The 20,506-nt window shown below is 57.6% G+C and overlaps 1 protein-coding gene across 1 annotated transcript in view; it reads left to right on the top strand.

The window, feature by feature from the left end:
• SORCS2 (sortilin related VPS10 domain containing receptor 2) overlaps positions 1–20,506 on the top strand; it is a 284,413-nt gene that overhangs the window by 260,169 nt on the left and 3,738 nt on the right. The window contains exons 16-26 of the mRNA XM_024745080.1: positions 1,434–1,554; positions 2,411–2,544; positions 3,308–3,436; positions 5,838–6,009; positions 11,233–11,419; positions 11,898–12,031; positions 13,197–13,320; positions 14,652–14,764; positions 15,748–15,873; positions 18,642–18,741; positions 19,232–19,331. Of these exons, the coding sequence (XP_024600848.1) occupies positions 1,434–1,554; positions 2,411–2,544; positions 3,308–3,436; positions 5,838–6,009; positions 11,233–11,419; positions 11,898–12,031; positions 13,197–13,320; positions 14,652–14,764; positions 15,748–15,873; positions 18,642–18,741; positions 19,232–19,331 (1,440 nt within the window). The remainder of the gene's footprint in view (positions 1–1,433; positions 1,555–2,410; positions 2,545–3,307; positions 3,437–5,837; positions 6,010–11,232; positions 11,420–11,897; positions 12,032–13,196; positions 13,321–14,651; positions 14,765–15,747; positions 15,874–18,641; positions 18,742–19,231; positions 19,332–20,506) is intronic.

Here is a 20,506-nt window from a genome sequence, read left to right on the forward strand (position 1 = left end):
AATGTGTGTGCACGTGAGAATGTGTGAGCACACGGGCGTATGCGCACAAGCGAGCGTGCGTTGTGTGTGTAAATCTCGCACTAAGTGCCAAGCATCCTACACAAACCATTGCTAATCCACCATCAACCCTGGAAGGCCAGTGTTATTGTCCCCATTTTAGAGCCAAGGAAACTGAGGTACAGAGAGGAATGGACCTGCCCAAAGTCACAGACATAGTACATGGGTATCAGCCCAGGCCTACCTGGCTCAGAGGTGCCCTATGGAGCCCAAACTCCAAAACTCCTCTTCAAGTATCAGCCTCAGACATTCAGAGCCAGCCATCATATCCCCCAGAACACACTCCAAGGGCCTTCTCAACTACTCTCCTAGAACGGGGTTTGCACCCTTTCAGACCGTCACTGGCTTCCCCCAAGTATCCGGCTCCTGTCGGTGTGCGTGGAAGGGGTGCTTCACCTCCTCCATGCTTGACCTCTGATAATATGGCCTGGGTACTATAGGGTGGACTGGAGAAGGACCAGAGAAATACAGGCTGGTCTCCTCTTCCGTGGTGGTATCTGGAGCCCAAGTGTGAGGTGTTGGGAGGATCAGGTGGAAATCCCTTAAGCAGCAGCCTTCCCAGAGGGCGAGGGATCTGGGTACATGTAGGCACTCTACCAATGCCTGCTGAGGGAGAAGAAATGGCACAAACAAGCTGTGTGACCTTGAGCAAGTTAGTCAACCTCTCTGTGCCTCAGTTTTCCTTTCTGTAGAGTGGGCTATGGTGAGGTAGACCAGATAGCATACACGGGGCTCCCAGCACACTGCCTGTGTTCCATGGTGCTCCGTCCACTGCTTCTTCCACCCACCGAGGCCGGGGCCACGCAGCAAGGACCACACTGAGATCCTTTCCACCCCGTCGCTCTGAGCCGGTGTGATGACTCGTTACTTCTCTTTGGACTGTCGGCTCTGCTTGGGGTGAAAAGGCTGTGGCCCAGCCGGGTGGAGCTGGCTGGCTGCAGGGCAGGCCTCCTGGAGTGGTCAGGTGGGAAGAAAGGCGAGGAGAAGCCGGAGAGCACAGGACGCAGACACCTGACCACGAATTATTCTGCAAAACAATTCTGCAAGGACTAGCGTGGGGGATGTGGGAGGGTCCAGGCTCCTGGCCGGCTTCCTCGTCCACCAGGGGGCCAGGTGGGGTGACCCCCACCAACACCATCAACGAGCCATAGATTACATGTGATGACTGTGGGAATACTAACGCCGACGCCCAAATGCTCGTGGCCAGCCGGGCCCAGGGCAGGTGCCTGGTCCCAGGGCAGCCCAGTGGGGGCAGGGGAGGGACCACAGGGCCCGCTGTGCAGGTGGGAACAGAGGCCCGCAGGGGAAGCGGTGGGCACCTGGGGGACGGGCCAGACTAAGGCGGTTTCCCGCCGCTCCCTCTCCCCCCTCCCCAGCGTCTTCGGCCACATCAGCTTCCGCTCAGACTGGGAGCTGGTCAAGGTGGACTTCCGGCCCTGGTTCTCCAGGCAGTGCAGCGAGGAAGACTACAGCTCCTGGAACCTCACCAACCTGCAGGTGGGCCTGGCCGCAGGCCAGGGGTGGGCACCATGCAGGGCCCCGTCTGCCAAATTCCCTGTCCTGCGGGACCGAGGGCCTCCCTCAGATGCCCAGTCCTTCTTCGCGGTGTTCCGGCCCCCTCTGGGGCCCGGGGCTGCCTGGGCCAGAGTCTGCAGTCATACTCAGGGGAACAGGCGCACAGGGCCCCAGCCAGCCTGGAGACAGGCGTGCTCGGGGTCCAGGCGTTTTCAGATCGAGGGAAGGTAACAGGGCACGTGTATCATATATTAGGTAACACCCCAGTGGGTCTGGGGCAGCCCCACCCCATAATCTCAAACACATACATGTTTCTACAGCAAAATGTGTCATATTCACACAGAGAGGAATCAATGAGGACTCGAAATGGCCTCCCAGTGCAGCTCAGAGCAGGTGGTGTGGCCACAGGACAGGATTTCAGAGCGAGGGGGGCTCTGGAATTGCTGGGGGGGCCCTGCACCACGGCTCCCATTCACACAGGTGTGGCCTCTTCTGATCATTGGCTGAGGACCTACTGTGTGTCCTGGAGGCCGTGGCTCACCCCAGCTGCACAGGGCCCACCTGGCACCCTCAGGCCTGAGGAGTGAATGCAAGGGGCCTCTTCCAGCAGCCCTGCCACCCCTCAGGGCCCAGACGGAGCTGTACACAGTGGGAGCTCAGTGAATGCCAGGGCGGGTGGGATGGGAGCCAGGCTGCCCTAGGTTGGCCTCAGACACGCACACCCCTCCCCCGGGATCTGGTTTCCCGGCCCCTACGGCTGGCCGGCGAGTGAGGAACCGGCAGCGGTGGCGGTGGGAGCCCGTGCAGAGTGGCCCCTCACCCTGGCCTTCCTGCGCAGGGCGACCGCTGCGTCCTGGGCCAGCAGAGGAGTTTCCGGAGGAGGAAGCCTACGTCCTGGTGCGTCAAGGGTCGGAGCTTCACGGCGGCGCTCACGGCCCACGTGTGCCAGTGCCGTGACTCGGACTTTCTCTGGTGAGGGTCCCGCTCTGCCCCGGGCCCCTGGGGCTGCCTGAGTAGCCTGGTGACCCGGCAGCCGCTGTCCCCGCAGGTGATGCCGGGGGAGGGCTCAAGAGTCACCCTCCATCACTTCCCCCCTACTCTGTGCCTTAGGACCCAGCCACTGGGTCCAGCCCGCATTACAGAACTCGTGGGCCTCGTTTCAAAACCAGTGCACGTGGCACTGCTCACAGGTGGGCGGGGAAACTGAGGAACAGGGAGGGCATCCTGGGGGCCGGGTGTACCACCCAGCCCCTTCTCCTCGGTCCAGAGACTCTGCCGAAAGGCCCCTGACCGCTCCCCTGCCTCTGCTCAAGGACTCCCGTGGCCGCCTGCTGCCCACAGGAGGATGTCCGAGTTCTGAAACCTGCCTCCCTCCCCAGCCAACCTCACCCCTCTCCGTCAGCCACCTTCACCACTGTCTCCCTGCACCAGTGTTGAAGGGGTTGGTCCCTGCCTGCAGTGCCCTTCCCCCACTCTTCCCCTGACTGCCTCTTGATCTTCCATTGAGATTCAGCCCACCTCCTCCAGGCAGCCCTCCAGGACAACCAGGCTGGGCTCAGTGCTCTCCTGTGATTTGCTGGAATCCCCTTTGCATCCCTTCTCACCTGGAACGTAACTGTCGGCCTTCAGTCCTGTCTTCCCTCTGGGACAGGGCCCTGTGGATCCGCTTCTGCATCCTCAGCATGAGACCCCTGACCCATGCTGTCTCCTGACAGCCGTTTTTCCCTCCTCCCAGTGACTACGGATTTGAGCGCACCCCCTCCTCCGAGTCCGACGCCGACAAGTGCTTTGCCAACTTCTGGTTTAACCCCCTGTCCCCGCCTGACGACTGTGTCCTGGGCCAGACCTACACCAGCAGTCTCGGGTGAGTAGCGCGGGGCAGAACCAGGGTGACCCCTTGCTTTCCTGCCTGGTGCCCATGGCTCCCCGCATGGAGTCAGGGAAAGAGAAGTCGGGCTGAATGCCCTGTGTGCTGGGGTTCCTGAGAGCCACCCCAGGCACTGAGCCCTCAGGGCTCTCCAATCAGAGCCCGTGTGGGTCAGCGTCAGGGAGAAGAGGTGCCTTGAGCTGGCTCCGAACAGAGAACAACAGGCCGAGAAGGTCCAAGGGCTTTGTAGCTCACACCTGCTGCAGAGGCTGAGCCCTTCCAGAGAAGTAACACTCCTGGCCTGGTCCGTCTGAGCCCCTGCCGTGCTGGGACCCTTCCGCATTTACCAACACTGAGTGAGGCAAGGCCTGAGCTGGGCCAGAGGTGCTCACACTCCCTTTAGGTCTCAGCTTGAATGATGCCTCCTCCAGGAAGGCCTCGCTGACTCACCCTGGGCCCTGAGCTTACCCCGTGAAGGCACATATCCCAGTTATTGTCACACTCACCCAGTCGTTCCCCCCGACTGGACGGTAAGCTCCACAACACATAGCGGGTCCCTCAGTGTGTGGTGTGGTGGACACACGCTGTACGTGAGGGTTAAGTGCTCCACAGGTGTGAGCTGTTATGACACTTTTCCCCCACCAGAGGCTGACCACGTTGCGTGTCAAGGATGAACGTCATATAACAATGTTAGGTGTGTAAAGGCTGTGAACCTACCGCTCCAGAGGCCCTAAACAAGCTTTATCTAAAAGTCTCTGCTTCCCTTTGGGGAAGTTTTGAGAGCGAGTAAACTGCCTATGGACTTATTAGAAAATCCTCATTACTGCCCCTGGGGATGGGGAAGGGCAAAGCCCGAGAAGAAAGAAGCTGAAGCAGAAAAGCAGGCTTGGACCTCAGCGGCATAAATCCCATCATCCATCATCCATCCATCCATCCAGTCATCCAGTCATCTATCCGTTTATTCCTCCATCCATCCATCATCCATTCATCCGTCCACCCACCCATCCATCATCCATCTATCCATCCGTCCATCCAATCATCCCTCTATTTATTCTTCCCCTCACTCACCCATCATCCATCCATCCTCCCATCCCTCCAACCGTTCATCCATCATCCGTCTATCATCCATCCCTCCCTCCCTCCCTCAGGGAGCCACAGGAGCTGCTCCAGGGCACCCACCAGGGCTTGGCAAGCAGGAACTCTTGTCTGAAACGGCAGAGCCAGGACCCATATCCAGGGCAGAGGGCTTCATTTCATACCACCTGCACACTCCGGGTGCCAAGGGGCCATGGCTGGGTAGCTCGTAGGGAGCGTATTTTCTTCCAAACTAATCACATGCGTCTTTGCATGATAAACACATTCAGCGGCAGAGCCGTGAAGGCAGGCGGGGCACCAGGCACAGGGGGTGGGCAGATCCAGCCACTTTGGCAGTGATGTGAGTTTTGCAGACCCAGAATCCCGGTGTTGCCCGAGGGAGCATCACAAGTGGCGAGTCTGAAGATGCCACCCGAGCAGTGGTTTTCCTGTCGCCTCCTAAATGTTTACTAGAGCCCATCGGGCTCTGCCCACCAGCCCCTCCCCACTCTCATCCCACACCTGCTGCCCACTCTGGGCTTTGGCTCCCCCCCCCACCACCACAGGGCCTTTGCACATGCTGTTCCCGCTGCCCAGGATGCTCTTCCCGCTCCTGTTCACCCTTCTGGTCTTAGCTGAAAGGCCCTTTCTCAGGGACCAGATTCCCAGGTGCAGCCCCTCCCCAGCACCTGTCCCAGTTGTGATGTTGCCTTGATGTGGGGGATGGTTCGGTGAGGGCTCCCTCCCTCACTAGACAGTCCTCTCTGCAACGGCAGGGCTGTGAGTGATGACCTCGTACCCCAGCACCTGGCACGTAGCAGATGCTCAGTAAATTCGTGTTGTGTGAATGAGCTGGTGAATCAGGTGTCATCTGGTCCCACTCTCTTGACGTAACAGGGAGAGGAGACCCCTGGGAGCATGTTTGCTCACAGCCATGTGGTGCATCAGCGGTAAGGCCCGGCCCCTCCTGGGCACTCTGTCCTCCCAGGACCGTATTTCCCAGCAAAGCCACAAAATTCCGACTGACTCCTTCAATCCTCCCCTCAGCAACAACAGCTGTTACTGTTATTGTAAGAATACGAGCAGACCAAGGAAACGTCCAGTGACGGAAGCAGGTCCTGCCATTACTGGTCATTCCCTCCCCTGAGCCTCAGTTTTCCCATCTCCAAAATGGGGCAGAAACAGCAAACAGGTGGAGTCGGGAAAAGGGAGGGAGTTGAAGAATGGAGTTCGCCAAGCCAAGAGCCACCTCTCGGCAAGCAGGTCCGGCGGGGCAGCAGGGCCCGCCCCACCCGCGCCTGTCTGACTCGCTGTCTGGCCGCAGGTACCGGAAGGTGGTGTCCAACGTGTGCGAGGGCGGCGTGGACCCGCAGCAGAGCCCGGCGCAGCTGCAGTGCCCCCTCCTGCCGCCGCGGGGCCTGCAGGTCAGCATCCTCGGCGAGGCGGTGGCCGTGCGGCCGGGGGAGGACGTGCTGTTCGTGGTACGGCAGGAACAGGTGAGGTGCCTATTCAACCGGGCACACGGGGCGCCGGGCGGCGCTCTCTCCGCCTCCACGTCGGTTAGGGCAGCGTCTTTGGACCAGCGGTTTCCGAACTGCGGGAGGGGAGAGTGGGCCGGGGGCCCCGTCCCAGGGGCCCCTTCCCAGGTCCAGACCAGCACTGAAACAATGAAACGTAAAAGTCAGAAGAGAGGGCAGAGGCAGGGAGGGAACGGAGCAGCGTGCAGCGAGCACAGGCCCAGAGGGGCGTGGCTTCAAACATCTCTGTGTCTGTGTGTTCACCGCGCGGTGACGTCAGATTTCTGCCTTCCTGTGGGCGCCGTAAAACTTTTTGAAACGCTCATTATACTTAGTTAATTTTGGAATCATAAGAAAAGCAGGAAGTTTTTAAAAAAAATACTGTAAAAATAAATAAATGCGATGATGCAAACAAAAAAACAAAAAACCCACCGTTACTTATAATCTCATAGCCAAAGACAAATTCCGTAATAGATGATAGATAGATGGATAGGTAAATGGAGAGACAGATATCGTTGATAAACAGATATAGATAGATGATAGATTGATTGATAGATAATGGATAGACATAGATACAAATACAGATGGATGGATATAGAAATATTTTGTGTCTGTATATATATATATACACACACATATATACATACACACAAATATATATATACACATACCTATATATAAATATATAAATTTCCTCCCCACCTCCTAGTCTTTCTTTCTTTTTCTTTAGTACAAGTGTTACATTTTTTTCTGACTTTGAAAACAGTATATACTCACTGTAGAACGTTGGAAAACCACATTAAAAACATAAGAATATATCACCAAAAATCCTGTTCTCCAAAGGTAGCCACTGTTAGTTTTTTAAATTTCCTTCTAGTCTATTTAAAGTAATATGCAGCATGCTTATTTTTCTGATTATAGAAGTAACAAATGCTCATTGTAGAACATTCAAAAGCAGAAATTAGAAAAACGTGCAGGAAATTCAAAATGACAGAAAAGCACAAAGGGGACGTCAAAACCCTCTGTTCCCACCCCAGGCTCCCAGCCTCTCCCGGCGCACGGCTCTCTTGTGCATTTGGGTCTTCGGTTAACAAATATGTAGCGTGAAATGAGTGCGGCTTTGTAACTGTGTGTGCTTCGTTTAGAAGATGTCCTTCAGAATGTGCCCAGGTGGGGCAGGGTGATGCTGACAGAGGTCTTTGATGTTGGAAAGCGGGGGCTCTGGTCCAGAGCAAAGAGCTGTACTCGTGGGCACCCATGTGTCATCCCTCCCCATGCCTAAGGGCTGTGCTCCCATCAGCCGGCTTTGTAGCTGGGGATACCCAGCCTCAGACAGGGGCAGCCACTCACCTGAGGCCACACAGTAACAGTGCCGTTGGGTCCAGGCCTGGGGCTCCGTGTGGACAGCACCTGGTCCACGGCCCCCAGAAATGAGCTGATCCTGGGGTGGCCTCCCCTTCCCGCCTGTCCCCGTCCCCGTGATGACTGAGCCTGGTCCCGAGAGTAACGCTGCAGCCTCGGGCAGCCCTGGGGTGGTGGGGGACTCCGTTCACAGCAGAGGAGGACGCAGCCCCCTGCCCGGCTTGGGACCACCTGGACCCTCAGAGTGGACCCAGCTGCCTCCCGGAGCTCCAGGACAGATTTGCGAGAAAAACGGCTGCCTGCTGCCCCCTAGAGCCTGGAGTCCCAGCAGCTAAGTCACACCTGCAGTGCTCCATCCAGAGCCAGGACAGGATACGCCTGGCAGCGCACCGGGCGGGCTGGTACTCTTGACTGCAGCAGGCGGAGGTGAGGGGGCAACAGAAAGATGCTCTGGGGGGAGAGGGTCCAGCGCACGCCGCTGGCTCCCGCGTCGGAGCCTTGGGAAGGAGTGGGTGCAGGGCTGAGGTGGGTACACACACTGTGGCACACTCGTTCTCACACACACGGACACTCACACACACACATACGTGTTCACGTATTCACGTCGTAACACAACCACAGACGCACACACCCAACCCAGGTGTGGAAACAGCGCTGGATTTAGGGGGATCCAAGTTCTGTAAATATTTAAGCACTGAAAATAAATCTGCTGGAGAACCCAGAAACAGACCCACACAAGCAGGCCCGGCTGATTTTGGCCCAGGAACAGCAGCATCTCAGTGGACGGAGGATGGGCTTCAGCACATGAAGAGCCGGTAAAAATGAACCTCACACCCGACGCAGAATCACCTCAAAGTGGATCACAGACTTCAATGGAAAATGGAAAACTATAAACCTTTTAGAAAAAAGAGAGGAAAACAGCCGGAACCTAGGGCTAGGTAGAGAGTTCTCAGATTTGACACCACCAGCCCCATCCACGAAGGAAGTCTGATAAATTGGACTTCGTCAAAAGGCGACATCTCGCTCTGCGACAGACCCTAAGAAGATGAAAAGGCAGCCGCAGAAGGAAATATTTACAAACCACATCCACCAAGGACTAGTACCCGGAACACATGAAGAACACTCAGAACTCAGCAGTAAGAAGACAAACAATCCAATCAGAAAGTGGGCAAAAGACCTGGAGACACATTTCCCTGAGGAGGAGGTACAGATGGCAAATGAGCACATGAAACCATGGTCAGCAACATAAGCCATCAGGGAAATGCAAATCAAACCCTCAGAGCGGTGTCACTGCACACCTGCGGGAACAGCCAAACTAAAAACTAGTGGCACCACCAAGCGCAGGCGAGGATGCAGAGAAACTGGATCCCTCCTACATGGCTGGTGGGAACGTGAAATCTACAGCCATTCTGGAAAAGTCGGCCGTTTCTTTAAAAGCTAAACATATTACGCTCCTGAGAAATAAACACTTACATTCACAGGGAAACCTATACATCAAGGTTCATAGCAGCTTTATTCCTAACAGTCAGAATCCACAGACAACCAGATGTCCTGGATGGAAAAGCGGATAACACGTGGTGGCACGTCCATCCCGTGGGTGGGACCCCGAAATAAAAAGGAGCAGACTACACACCACAAGCTGGGGGAATCTCCGGAGAGCTATACTGAATGCGAAAGCTAATCCCAGTGACTCCATGCTTTCTGATTTCATTTAGAGAACAGCCTCAAAATGACAAAATTATAGAAATGGAGAACAGGTTCTAATCCCATGGAGTCAGGGGTGTGATGGAAGGGCGGGTGCGACTGTGACAGGGCGGCAGGAGGGACCCCAGTGGATTCCCTATTTGTGATAGTGATGTTTTGCGGGATGTTAGCACAGGGGGAGCTGGGTACCAGGGACCTGGGGCTCTCCGTGTTATCCGTTACAGTTACATGTGAGTTGGCAGTGGCTCAGCATAAAGCACCTGAGTGTTTTTGAAGCACTCAGTGATAAACACACACACATCTGCCTGGAAACACCACGGCGTGGGTGGCGAGTGTTGCAGTGACGTCACCGTTTTTCCTTTCTCGCTCCTTCGCGTTGCCTTTTGTATTCTCTCCTTGTCCTACGTTGATACTGTATTACTTTCCTGCTTATGACGAGGTGTTTTAAACAAGGAAATGTGTCAATAGTTAAACTTGCACCTGTCTTAGTTGCTTGCAGGCAGGACTCAGGGTCCCCAGGAGGGGGTGGCACCTGCCCATCAAAGCCGCAGGTCCCGACTCAGCCAGAAGCACCTTCCTCTCCCAGGATGCAATACAGGAAACCCCTCCCTCTCGGAACAAATCGGACTTGAGACACCCGGCCCCCATGAGACTGCCCTTAAACGGAGAGAGCACCGGCCCGTGGGCCAGCCTGCAGGTTCTGGGCTCACAGAGCCTCAGTCTTCCAACCTGTAAAATGGGGATAATAGAACGTACTTGTATAAGGTCCTTGAGGCCATCACAACAGTGGCCACAAACTGGGTGGCTTGAAACAACACACATTTCTCCTCTCACAGTTTTGGGGGCTAGAAGTCCAAAATCAAAGTGTCAGCAGGGCTGGGCTCCCTCTGGAGGATCTTTCCTTGTCTCTGCAGCTTCTGGGGGCTCCAGGCATCCCTGGGCTGTGGCCGCATTTCCTCCTGTCTTCACATAGCTTCCCCTGTGTCTCAAATCCCCTTCCTTTTTCTTATAAAGACCCCAGTCATTGGATTTAGGTCCTGTTGTAATCCGGTGTGACCTCATCTTAACTAATTACATCTGTAACACCCTATTTCCAAATAAGGTACATTCTGAGGTTTTGAGTGGATTGAATTGGAGCGGGGGCAGGGGTGGACACTCTTCAACCTATTACACCATATTTGTGAAGAAAGTTAGATGAACATAATTTACTTAAAAGTGTTCTATCGAGTTTTAAGGTTTGGCAGGTGTAAGATAAGAGGATTGCTAAACAGTGATGATCTTCTTCGTTCTTGATCACTAGGAAATGGTTTTCTGGGTGTTCCTGCAGCAGGGGGAGGGGTGACAGGAAGGGACGATGTGGGGTGGGGGGAGGGAGGGAGAACATGAGACTCAATATGAGAACTTCTTGCCAGAAAGTTGAAAAAGTTATTGTTCCCTTCACTCAATTTCCTCCCCACGCCTCTATGAGGAAAATCTGGTTATTGGAAGGACGAGGCTTGTGGCGGGGAGTATACGGATGACTGGGCAGCTTGTGTGGGGGGGAAACGCCCGGAAGAGGCAGCAGTGGGCGGGAGCCCCTTCCTGCACAGAGCCGTGCATACCAGCATCACTCCTGGCACCGCGTAGAATGAGATCAAAGAAAAATGCAGGAATCGCAGCGTCAGAGAGGGAAAAATAATGTTTTCTTAATTTCCTGGGAGACTAAGGGTCTGCCTACACACACATGTCTTCCTAGACATGTTACTGAAACTGTCCAGCAGTGTGCTAGGCCCCTTCCCGCCCTCCCGGCTCCTGGCTGAGGCCTCGGTGGGCCTCCCTGGCCCCTACCCCCACCCCTGCACTGCCTCCCTGCCCTCGCCCGTGAGCCCTGACCCCTCTCCCTCTCTGCAGCTGCGTGATCTTTCTAATGCAAACCCGGCCCTGGCCCCTGCTTCCACCCACCTCCTACAGCTCTCAGCCCAGCCCTCCGGGCTGGGAGCCCCAAGGGCAGAACAGATCTGGTTCCCTGGGGTCCCCAGGCCACTCACTTTGAGGAAAGGAGTGAGGGAATGAACGATTGAATGAATGAGTGAATGCCCCATCGCTGGCCCCCAGCTTTGCACCCACTCCTAAGTGGCCCTGTGGTGCTTCCTGCAGGGCGATGTCCTGACCACCAAGTACCAGGTGGACCTGGGGGACGGCTTCAAGGCCATGTACATGAACCTCACGTTGACCGGGGAGCCCATCCGGCACCGCTATGAGAACCCTGGCGTCTACCGCGTGTCCGTCAGGGCGGAGAACATGGCGGGACACGACGAAGCCGTGCTGTTTGTCCAGGTCAACTGTAAGTCCATCGTCCCTTTGAGGCCAAGTGTCTCTCCCTGTGACAGAGACCTGGTTCTTGGGGAAGCACGGGGAGCCCAAGGGCAGGGAGGCAGGCAGGCTGGGCTCGAGTCCACACCCATGGTGGTCTGTGCAGCAGTGGGGATAGTGGTAATGGTGATGGTGATTATGATGGTAGTGGTGGTGATGGTGATGGTGGTGGTGATGGTGGTGGTGATGGTGGTGATGGTGATGGTGGTGGTGATGCTGGTGATGGTGATGGTGATGGTGGTGGTGATGGTGAGGATGGTGGTGGTGATGGTGGTGGTGGTGATGATGGTGGTGATGGTGATGGTGGTGGCGATGCTGGTGATGGTGATGGTGGTGATGGTGGTGGTGATGGTGGTGATGAGGTTGATTGTGATAGTGACTGATAGCAGCCTGTGCCATGGCCAGTGCCCTGATGCCCTCTAACCCTAACCTTTTTCTGGCCCCTGCAGCCCCCCTGCAGGCACTCTACCTCGAAGTGGTTCCTATCATTGGCATCAACCAGGAGGTGACCCTCACAGCTGTGCTGCTGCCCTTGAACCCCAACCTCACCATCTTCTACTGGTGGATTGGTCACAGCCTGCAGGTATGCTGGCCCCAGGCCCCTGGCAGCCCTTCCTTCCCACAGGCTCCCATCTGGGGTGGAGAGTGGGGCAGGCCCCACCCTCCATATTGGGCAGGACACAGTGTGTGACACCATGGAGGTGAGGAAAGCACACACCGACTCTTCCTTCACCCTGAGCATCTGTTCGGGGTCCGGCCATGTCTGAGTGTGGTGGATGGGAGATGAATCGGGTCAGACCCTGCCTTTTCCTAGGGAAAGATGTGGGAACATAGTAGGTGACCTAAGTTAGTGTGTGACAGGTGTCACAGGGAGGAGACAGGTGACGCATCTGAAAGTTCCAGAAGAGATCAGGCCATTTCTAGTTATAGCATGGGAGTAGTCAGGGAAGGCTTCATGGAGGAGGGGGTCCCTGGGGCTGGACCCAACCTCAGAAGCCTCACCCAGGGCTGTGGGTTGTATCCTGTGGGCAGTGGGGAGCCAAGGGCAGATGCCTGGTAGGAGACCCTGAGGGCCTCTGCAGGTGAAGCTGCCCACCCTTAGGCTGGGGGGTGTCTCAAGACCCAAAGGGGGATCCTTCATTTATTCAGCAAGCGGCAGCCCTTCACCGCCAAGCAGAAAGCCCCAAACAACGGCTGAGGTCCCAGACCAGGAGGGGCCCTGGGCTCCAGACTGTGTTTCCCTGGCATGGCGGGGGTCGAGGAAGGGGCTAGGGCTCCGGGTTCGAATGGCGACTCAGCCCCCTGCAGCCGAGCTCTTGGGGCCGGTTGCTACACCTCCCCAGGCCTCTGCCTCCCCGTCTACAAGGTCCGAGGCAATAGTGAGGCCCAATCGGATGTGTGTGCCCACCCCACAGGGTGGGTCCTGAGCTGGCCGCTGGGGTCCAAGGATGAAGGTCCCATAGCCCAGCTGAGCATGGAGGGGGTGAGAAGGTGAAAGGGATCAGGGTGGAGGCCCTGCCTAGCAGCCACCATGCGCCTTCGACACCATCCACGGAGGGGGGCTCGGAGCCTCTGGAGGGAAGGGGCACTGGGAGACGGTGTCTGTGGTGGGGAGCTCAGGACCGGGCGTCTCTGGGGGGCCCTCTCCATACCCCCCGGGGGTTCTCAGTGAGCACTGTCAGTGCAGCCCCGGCCGCACACCGGGGCCAGCTCTCCAGCCCAGCCCTGACCCCCGCTCGTGCCCGCAGCCCCTGCTGTCCCTGGAGAACTCTGTGACAACGCGGTTTGGGGACACAGGGGACGTGCGCGTGACGGTGCAGGCTGCCTGCGGGACCTCCGTGCTGCAGGACTCCAAGGTGGTCCGCGTGCTGGGTGAGTTCCCCCCCTCCCGTCCCCCGGAACAGGCAGCACAGCTCCTCTTTTCAGGAGCTCAGGGTCGGGGGCAGGCAGTGTATATGCCACCGATGTCCTGGTCATCCCAGGCAGGGCCCAGCGGGGCAGAGGGGCCAGCAAACGCAGCTCTGACGCCCCCAGCCTTGCTGGCCTCCATTTCCCCATCTGTAAAATAAATACCGACAACTCCTATGTCCATGGCATTCACAGGTTCCACATGGCACAAATGAGGACGCGGCTGAGGGACTTGACAAGGTCACCCAGCAGCAACAGAGCTGGGGTCGGGCTCCGGGTCTGCTTGCCCACCGGGTGCCTGTCCTCAACCCCCGTTATCTGAGGATCATCACGTGATTGTATCACTTTTGTTGAGAGTCCCGCTCTGAATCCGTGTCCCATTTATTGGCTCACTGGGGGCTCTGAGCCCCCCAGGAGACATTGACGATAGAAAATTAGTCCTAAGAATGGAAGAGACCCCCGCACCCCAGCACCCTGTTGCCCTCATCACCACACTGATAAGCCCTCCTTTTGCTTTAAGAACAGCCTCTCCTGTGGACAGCAGCCATCAGTTAAATACTTAGGGGACTGCCCTCAGCCATTCCTTCATTCACAAGCATGTGGGCAGCAGGCCCTGAGCCCAGAGCCTTGAAAGTCATCTCCACCTGCACTGCATGCTCGCAATTCACAAGGCCCTTGTCCCTTGAGCTCCTAGTCCCTGCAAAACCCCCTCCCATTTTACAAATCAAGAAGCCAAGGCTCGGGAGGTAAGCGGAGAGGTTGCAGTTCACTCTGAGACTCCTGGCGCCGGGTCTTTTTTTTTTTTTACCACAAGCGGGGGCTTGTGGCTCTAGAATAGGTTTCTGAGTTGCAGACCCTGAGAAATGTGAGAGACAGAGAAGGTGGGGACTCTGCTCTCCAGGGACTCTTACTCTGGTGGGGGAACCAGCCCAGTCAAAGTCCATGGATCCCTGGGGGACGAGAAGTCAACGTCGTAGGGTGTGTATGTCCTTGTGAGTTGATGGGGCAAATCACACAGCAGGCTTGGCCCTCCCTCCAGGGCAGCACTGCTGTCCTCGTCATTGTCATCTTTGTCGTTGTTATTATTATTATTAAATGGCAGCCGGTGTAGTGGGCCCTGCCCGGGACAGTTGCTGGCACACACACTGGGAAGAATCTTGTTTTCTGAAAGTGGGCCGCAGGATCCACACCCAGGGCCAGCCCTGGACCATCCGGGGGGTGTGGCCACCGTCCTCAGAGGAAGCGGGGGCGGGTGCCCAGTACTGACCCACTCTCCCATCTCTGCCTCTTTCCAGATCAATTTCAGGTCATGCCTCTGCAGTTTTCCAAGGACCTGGACGCTCACAACCCCAACACCCCCGAGTGGAGGGAGGACATTGGCCTCGTGGTGTCCCGACTCCTCTCCAAGGTGCCCCCAGCCCACCACTGGCAAAACCACCCGCCCACCTCTGGGTTGTGGGTGCCCCAGAGAAGCGGGGGCTGTGGAGCCCCCAGGAGAGGGCAGGCGGGCTGCCCTGCAGTCCTGATGCTCTGTCCTTCACATCGGCTGACAGTGGTGCTTGGAAGCCATGTAGGGTCCTCTTACCTGGCCCTGGGGGACATGCAGCCAGACTGTCACCTTGCAGAGGAGGGACAGGACTGCATCTTCCATGCACATCTAGTGAGCACCAGCTGTTTGCACAAGACACAGTTGCTGTCCTACAACAGGATCTCTTTAAAGGGATTTTCATTTACTCACTACGTTTCTCTTCTGGGCTGGATACTGGAGACAGAGAGATGAGTCAGTATGATGGCTGCCCTCAGGGAGCTCACAGAAAGCAAAGGCAGTGCATCAGGGTGGGCACAGGGCACTCGAGGCCCTTGGGCCCCCAGTGGGAGAAAACCCAGCCCTCTAGAGTCAGCCAAGGCTGTCACAGACTGGCCCACCCTGGCCATGCCTCCCTTTGGCCCATTAATAATTCGGGTAATATTGTCCTGGGTGTTGAAGGATGAATAGGAGTTTGCCAGATGAACATGCATGGAGTGGGACTTTCAGGAGACAGAGCTTTGTGGGTTGAGGGAGTTGCATGGCCAGGAGCCCTGACACTTGGGAGGACAATAGCCAGGGAGGGGCCTGCTCACCTGGGCACGGTGGGAGGAATGAGCTGAAGGGGGCAGGCCTGGCTGAGCGGAGGCCGGGGTGGTGGCCACAGGCTGGGGGGCCAGGAGTGCTGGGCTGCAGTAGGTAGAAGGCAGTGCCATAAGCTGATGGGGCCACGACTCCAGGTGTACAGGGGTCAGGAATGGCCAAGACTCAGGCCACTCAGGGAGAGAGGGTATTCCTGGGCCCCTGGAGTGTGGCAGGGGACAGAGGAGGCCGGTGGATCAGAGTGGCCGTCTGTGTCCCTGCAGGAGACCAGCATCCCCGAGGAGCTGCTGGTGACCGTTGTAAAGCCGGGGCTGCCCACCTTGGCCGACCTGCACGTGCTTCTGCCCCCTCCCAGGCCCACGAGGAAGAGGAGCCTCACAAGTGACAAGGTATCTCCTGTGGCCACTGGGCCGGGTCCTCCCCACGCCGCCGAGGGTTTGGTGGTGATTCCCGGCAAGCACGGGGACCTCAGCCTCTCATCATCGCGTATAGGCTTATCTCTCACCAATCACTGTCCCTCCTCCCCCTTGTGGCTACCCTAAGGTCACAATGGAGGGGGAGTGGGGGGGACCAGGGCATTGGGCAGGACCACCCCTCAGGGGGACGCTCCACTTTCACTCCCATTTCATTGGCTAGAGCTGGTCACACCGCCCCAGCCTCACTGCGAGGGGTGAGCACCGACCAGGGGATCCTGGGCGACAGTTTCAGAACATCCAACTAGGACGGGGAATCAAAAGATGAATGTGGCGGGGGACTTCCCTCGTGGTCCAGCGGTTAAGACTTCACCTTCCAATGCAGGGGTTGGGGGTTTGATTTCTGGTCGGGGAGTTAAGATCCCACATGCCTCACGGCCAAAAAGCCAAAACATAAAACAGAAGCAGCATTGTAACAAATTCAATAAAGACTTTAAAAATGGTCCCCAGCAAAAAAGGAAAAAGATGAATGGGAAGAACTTCACGCCCTCTAGGGCAGCTGTAATTCCGTACCAAGCAGACAGCAATGAGTGCGGACGAGGAGACGGAGAAACTGACCCCTCATTCACTGCTGGGGGGAGTGGAAAATGGTGCAGCCACCGCGGAAGCAGTCTGGTGGTTCCTTAAACAGTTAAACACGGAGTTACCGAATGAGGCAGCAGCACCACCCCCGGGAGTGTGCCAAAGAGAACTGAAAATGTATGTCCACACGCACAGCCCCAAAGTGGAAACAACCCAAATGTTCTCCACAGATGAGTGGATGAGCAGGAGGGGGGCCATCCACATGGTGGAATATTATTCAGCCATCAAAAGGGATGAGATTCTGATCCAGGCTGCAACTTGGATGAACACTGGAGACATGATGTAAAGTGAAAGAAGATGGTCACAAAAAAGCCACAGATTGTGTGATTCCACTTATACGAAATGCCCAGAATAGGTGAATCCACAGAGACAGAGCATTGCTGGTGGCTGGGGGCTGGGAGCTGGGGGCTGGGGAGTGACTGCTCACGGTTTTAGGGGTTTCCTTTGGGAGGAAGAAGATGTTCTGGGATTAGATAGTGGTGGTGGGCATGACTGTGAACATGCTATAAAAAACACTGAATTGTACACTTGAAGAAAGTAAATGTTATCTCAAGAAAAGATGGATCAGAACCGCAGCCAAGCTCTGAGCTAATCGAGAAGACAGGTGCTCACGCAGATGGTCTGGAAAGAGCGACCTGCATGGAGGCACGGATACAGCAAGACCAGCAGGACCCCTGTGGGCGGGTGGCAGCGTCCCATTTTACAGACGAGGGAAGTGAGGCTCAGTGAGGCCCCCGCCAGGAAGCACAGCGCGGGTGTGGAGCCCCACTGTCACTCTGGCTGCCAAACTGTGCTCGAGCCGCTCCCGGGTGGCCTCCTGGTGGACCTGACCCACAGCCCGTCCCAAAGGGCGTCCGCGTCTGCACCTGGGGGCCCCCGGCCAAACCCCCAGCCCCTGCTGATGCGGTGTCTCTGGAGGTGGGTCAGTGGCGGGTTGAGAGGCATCGACCCACTTCTCAGACGAGGAGCTGAGGGCAGAGGGGAAGGCTGCGGGGGTCCCGGGTGCCAGCACGGGGCTCGGGGGCTGCACCCACCCGGGGCGCTTCCGAGTGAGGGCTGGAAGGGAAGGAGGTGAGAGATGGGGGGACCCCACCCCCATCGTCCTGAGCGCTCAGAGTCTGCCACGTGCCCGAAGTCAGCGAGCAAACTTAGCCGCGCGCCACGGCCACTGACAGCAGCCTTGCCTTTCTGCGTGCGGACCACGCTCCTAGGAATCCTCGCGTTGACCTGAGAACGGAAAGGTGCAGCGACCCCTCCAGGCCATCAGGTCAAGGGGCAGAACCAGGTGTCTTCCCGGACCCTTCAGGTCTGGGGCTGTTGGCCTGTCGTTTGCACAGTTCCCGACTCAGGACCCTCGTTCCGTGAGCAGGGAACAGGCCTCGTGGAGTCCCGGGTGCTGAAACGCCGCTCAGGGAAGCAGCCAGCAGAGTCCCCAGGGTATATCCCCTCGAGGCCCAGGGAGCAGAGCCACGGGGACCCCATCCCTGAGACGGACCCCTCCCCCAACACATCTGCACCCACCTGTGCAGAGGGTGACACCTGACACCCACGTGGGCTGAGTGGTTCCCTTCTGAACACCAGGAAAACTCCCCCCTCCTGAACTGCCAAGCCAGCTGGGCGCCCCAGAGGCCAGCTGCCCCCTCCCCCCCACCATGATCCGGCAACATCACCTCCTGGGATTTCTCTGCCTCAGGTGTGGGCTCGCTCGCCTGCCTGGGTCACCTCTCCTGTCCCTGTCTTGTCTTCTTCCTGGTCTTCCACCTCCAAGAGGCCTCCCCTGATTACTTCTGGGGTTGGGGGCCCCCTGGAGCATCCCTGGGTCTCCCCAACTTTAGCACACTCCATGGTCCTGACTAAAACTAGAGCTCTGTGAGGGCAGGGCCACATTTGGGTCACCCTGTGTCCCATTGTAGGTTCTTGGTGAGAGTTCATCGGTGGCTAGTATTCCCATTTTACAGAGGAGGCGACTGAGGCCCAGAGAGGCTGAGTGGCCCTCCCCTAGCCCCATGGCTCTGGAGGGTCCGGGCGGACATCTGCCCAGCTCTCCCGCTTCCTCTGCTGGATCCCCGAGGACCCCCTCACTCCCCGCTCTGTTATTGCAGAGGCTCGTGGCCATCCAGCAGGTGCTGAATGCACAGAAAATCAGCTTCCTCCTGCGTGGTGGCGTCCGGGTGCTGGTGGCCATGAGGGACGTGGACACAGGTGAGACGCCTGGCCTGAGCTCACCTCCGTAGGGTGGGGTGGGCGTGTGTCCAGGCCCCTCAGATGACACCCATCACTGTGGACGCTGGGGGCAGAGGGACCCCCCTCTGCCGCCCGCACACAGGCTCCTCCTGGACGGGTGGTTGCCTCCGGTTAAAACCCCGTCACACCAAGGGCCTCACGGTGCTCTCCGCAGACACAGCACGGAGCTCTTGCTTTAACTTATGTCATTTAGAGTCTCAGGTGGCTCTGTCCCCGCCCCCCACCGTGGACTGTCCTCCCCACTTTGGGCAACGATCTCTGCAGGAGCTGAGGAGCTGTGTTCTGCTCTGTGCAGCCATGTGTGCACGCCAGCATCAATGCGGACGGAGGAGTTCTGTCCACTTTCCAGGAGGAAGGACCAGGGCCGGGATTTACTCAGTGGGGGTCCTGGGTGCCAGGAGGCTGGCCGGTGCCCACACTGACCACTCACAGGCTGCTTTGCTCACAGATTCTCCAAGCCTGGGAGGAGGTGGCGGCTACTGGGCGGTGGCAGTCGTCCTCATAGGGCTGTTCGCGGTGGGAGCTTTCATCCTCTACAAGTTCAAAAGGCAAGGTCACCTGGCCTCCCTGGGCTAACCGGGCGTGAGGGCGGGGCCTGGTGGGGGGGCGCAGCTTCCCAGCAGGGCCTTGGAGGGTTGTGGCTGTGCCTGCGACGGGTCCTGGGGTGGGGAGGGGCCTTGTCTGGACCCACAGCCTGGTTCTGAGTCACCTTGATCCCAGAGGGAGACAGCCGACCGCTCACAACCCAAGGAGCCTCTTCCACCCCCATCCTCCTCTCTGCTCCACCCACCCATTTTACAGATGAGGAAACCCAGGCTCAGAGAGGTTAAGTGATTTTCCCAGGGCCACACAGCTGAGGAGTGGGGCTCTGACCCCAGGCTGTGCCCAATCCCCACGCTTCCCCCAGCACTCATCCACCCCTTCCCTCCGCAAGCATGATCCAGAGCTGTCATGTGCCAGGCACTCCACTGGGAGGGGGCTCCAGCCTCCAGATGGAGTGGCTGCACGGGACACCCAGGGCCGGAGCGGGGGGCGGCTGACACCCAGGGTGGGAGCAGGCGGGGGCTTGAGCCGAGGTTGGGTGGGCGGCAAGCACACCGTGCGGTCACTGGGAGGGGTTGTGGTGCCTCTCTCCCCCTCTTACCTGAGTCCTCAGCTGTGAAATGGGTTTAATAACCCTCGGTGCTGGGATTACTCATTGGCACCCTCGAGGGCCTGGCAATGAGCGAAACGACCAGTAAGTTGTCACCAGACTCATTTCCTGCAAAACGCAGCTGCCAGATCTGAGCCTGTTGTTTCTCCCCGTCTTGCTGGTTTGGCTCCAGTGGCTTTGGGGTCTCCCTGGTTGGGGTCGCCCTTGGGAACAGTCCAGAGACGGAGCTGACCCTCCCCTTGCTCCTCTGAGGCCGAGGGTCCTTCCTCCCCCGAGCCCTGGACACTTCTGGGTCTCTGTCCTCCAGCACCGTTCACACTGGGTGGCAGCCCCCCAACCTGCAGGGCAGTCCAGATCGCAGCACGGCTGAGTCAGCCTCGAAGACCGGGCCACCATCCTGCCCTGCTGCTGACCAGCTCTGTGGTCCTGGCCAGTCTCTTCCCCTCCCTGAGCCTCAGTTTCCTCATCTGTAAAAGGAGACTAAGCAGGAGGAGGATAGGACGAGGGAAGAAGAAAAGGGGGAGAAGGTGGGGAAGAGGGGCAGGGGGCAGGGAGGGGAAGATGGGGAGG

This window comes from Neophocaena asiaeorientalis, unplaced genomic scaffold (assembly GCF_003031525.2).
Source record: "Neophocaena asiaeorientalis asiaeorientalis breed wild unplaced genomic scaffold, Neophocaena_asiaeorientalis_V1.1 scaffold65, whole genome shotgun sequence".
In the NCBI taxonomy this organism is placed as follows: Eukaryota; Metazoa; Chordata; class Mammalia; order Artiodactyla; family Phocoenidae; genus Neophocaena; species Neophocaena asiaeorientalis.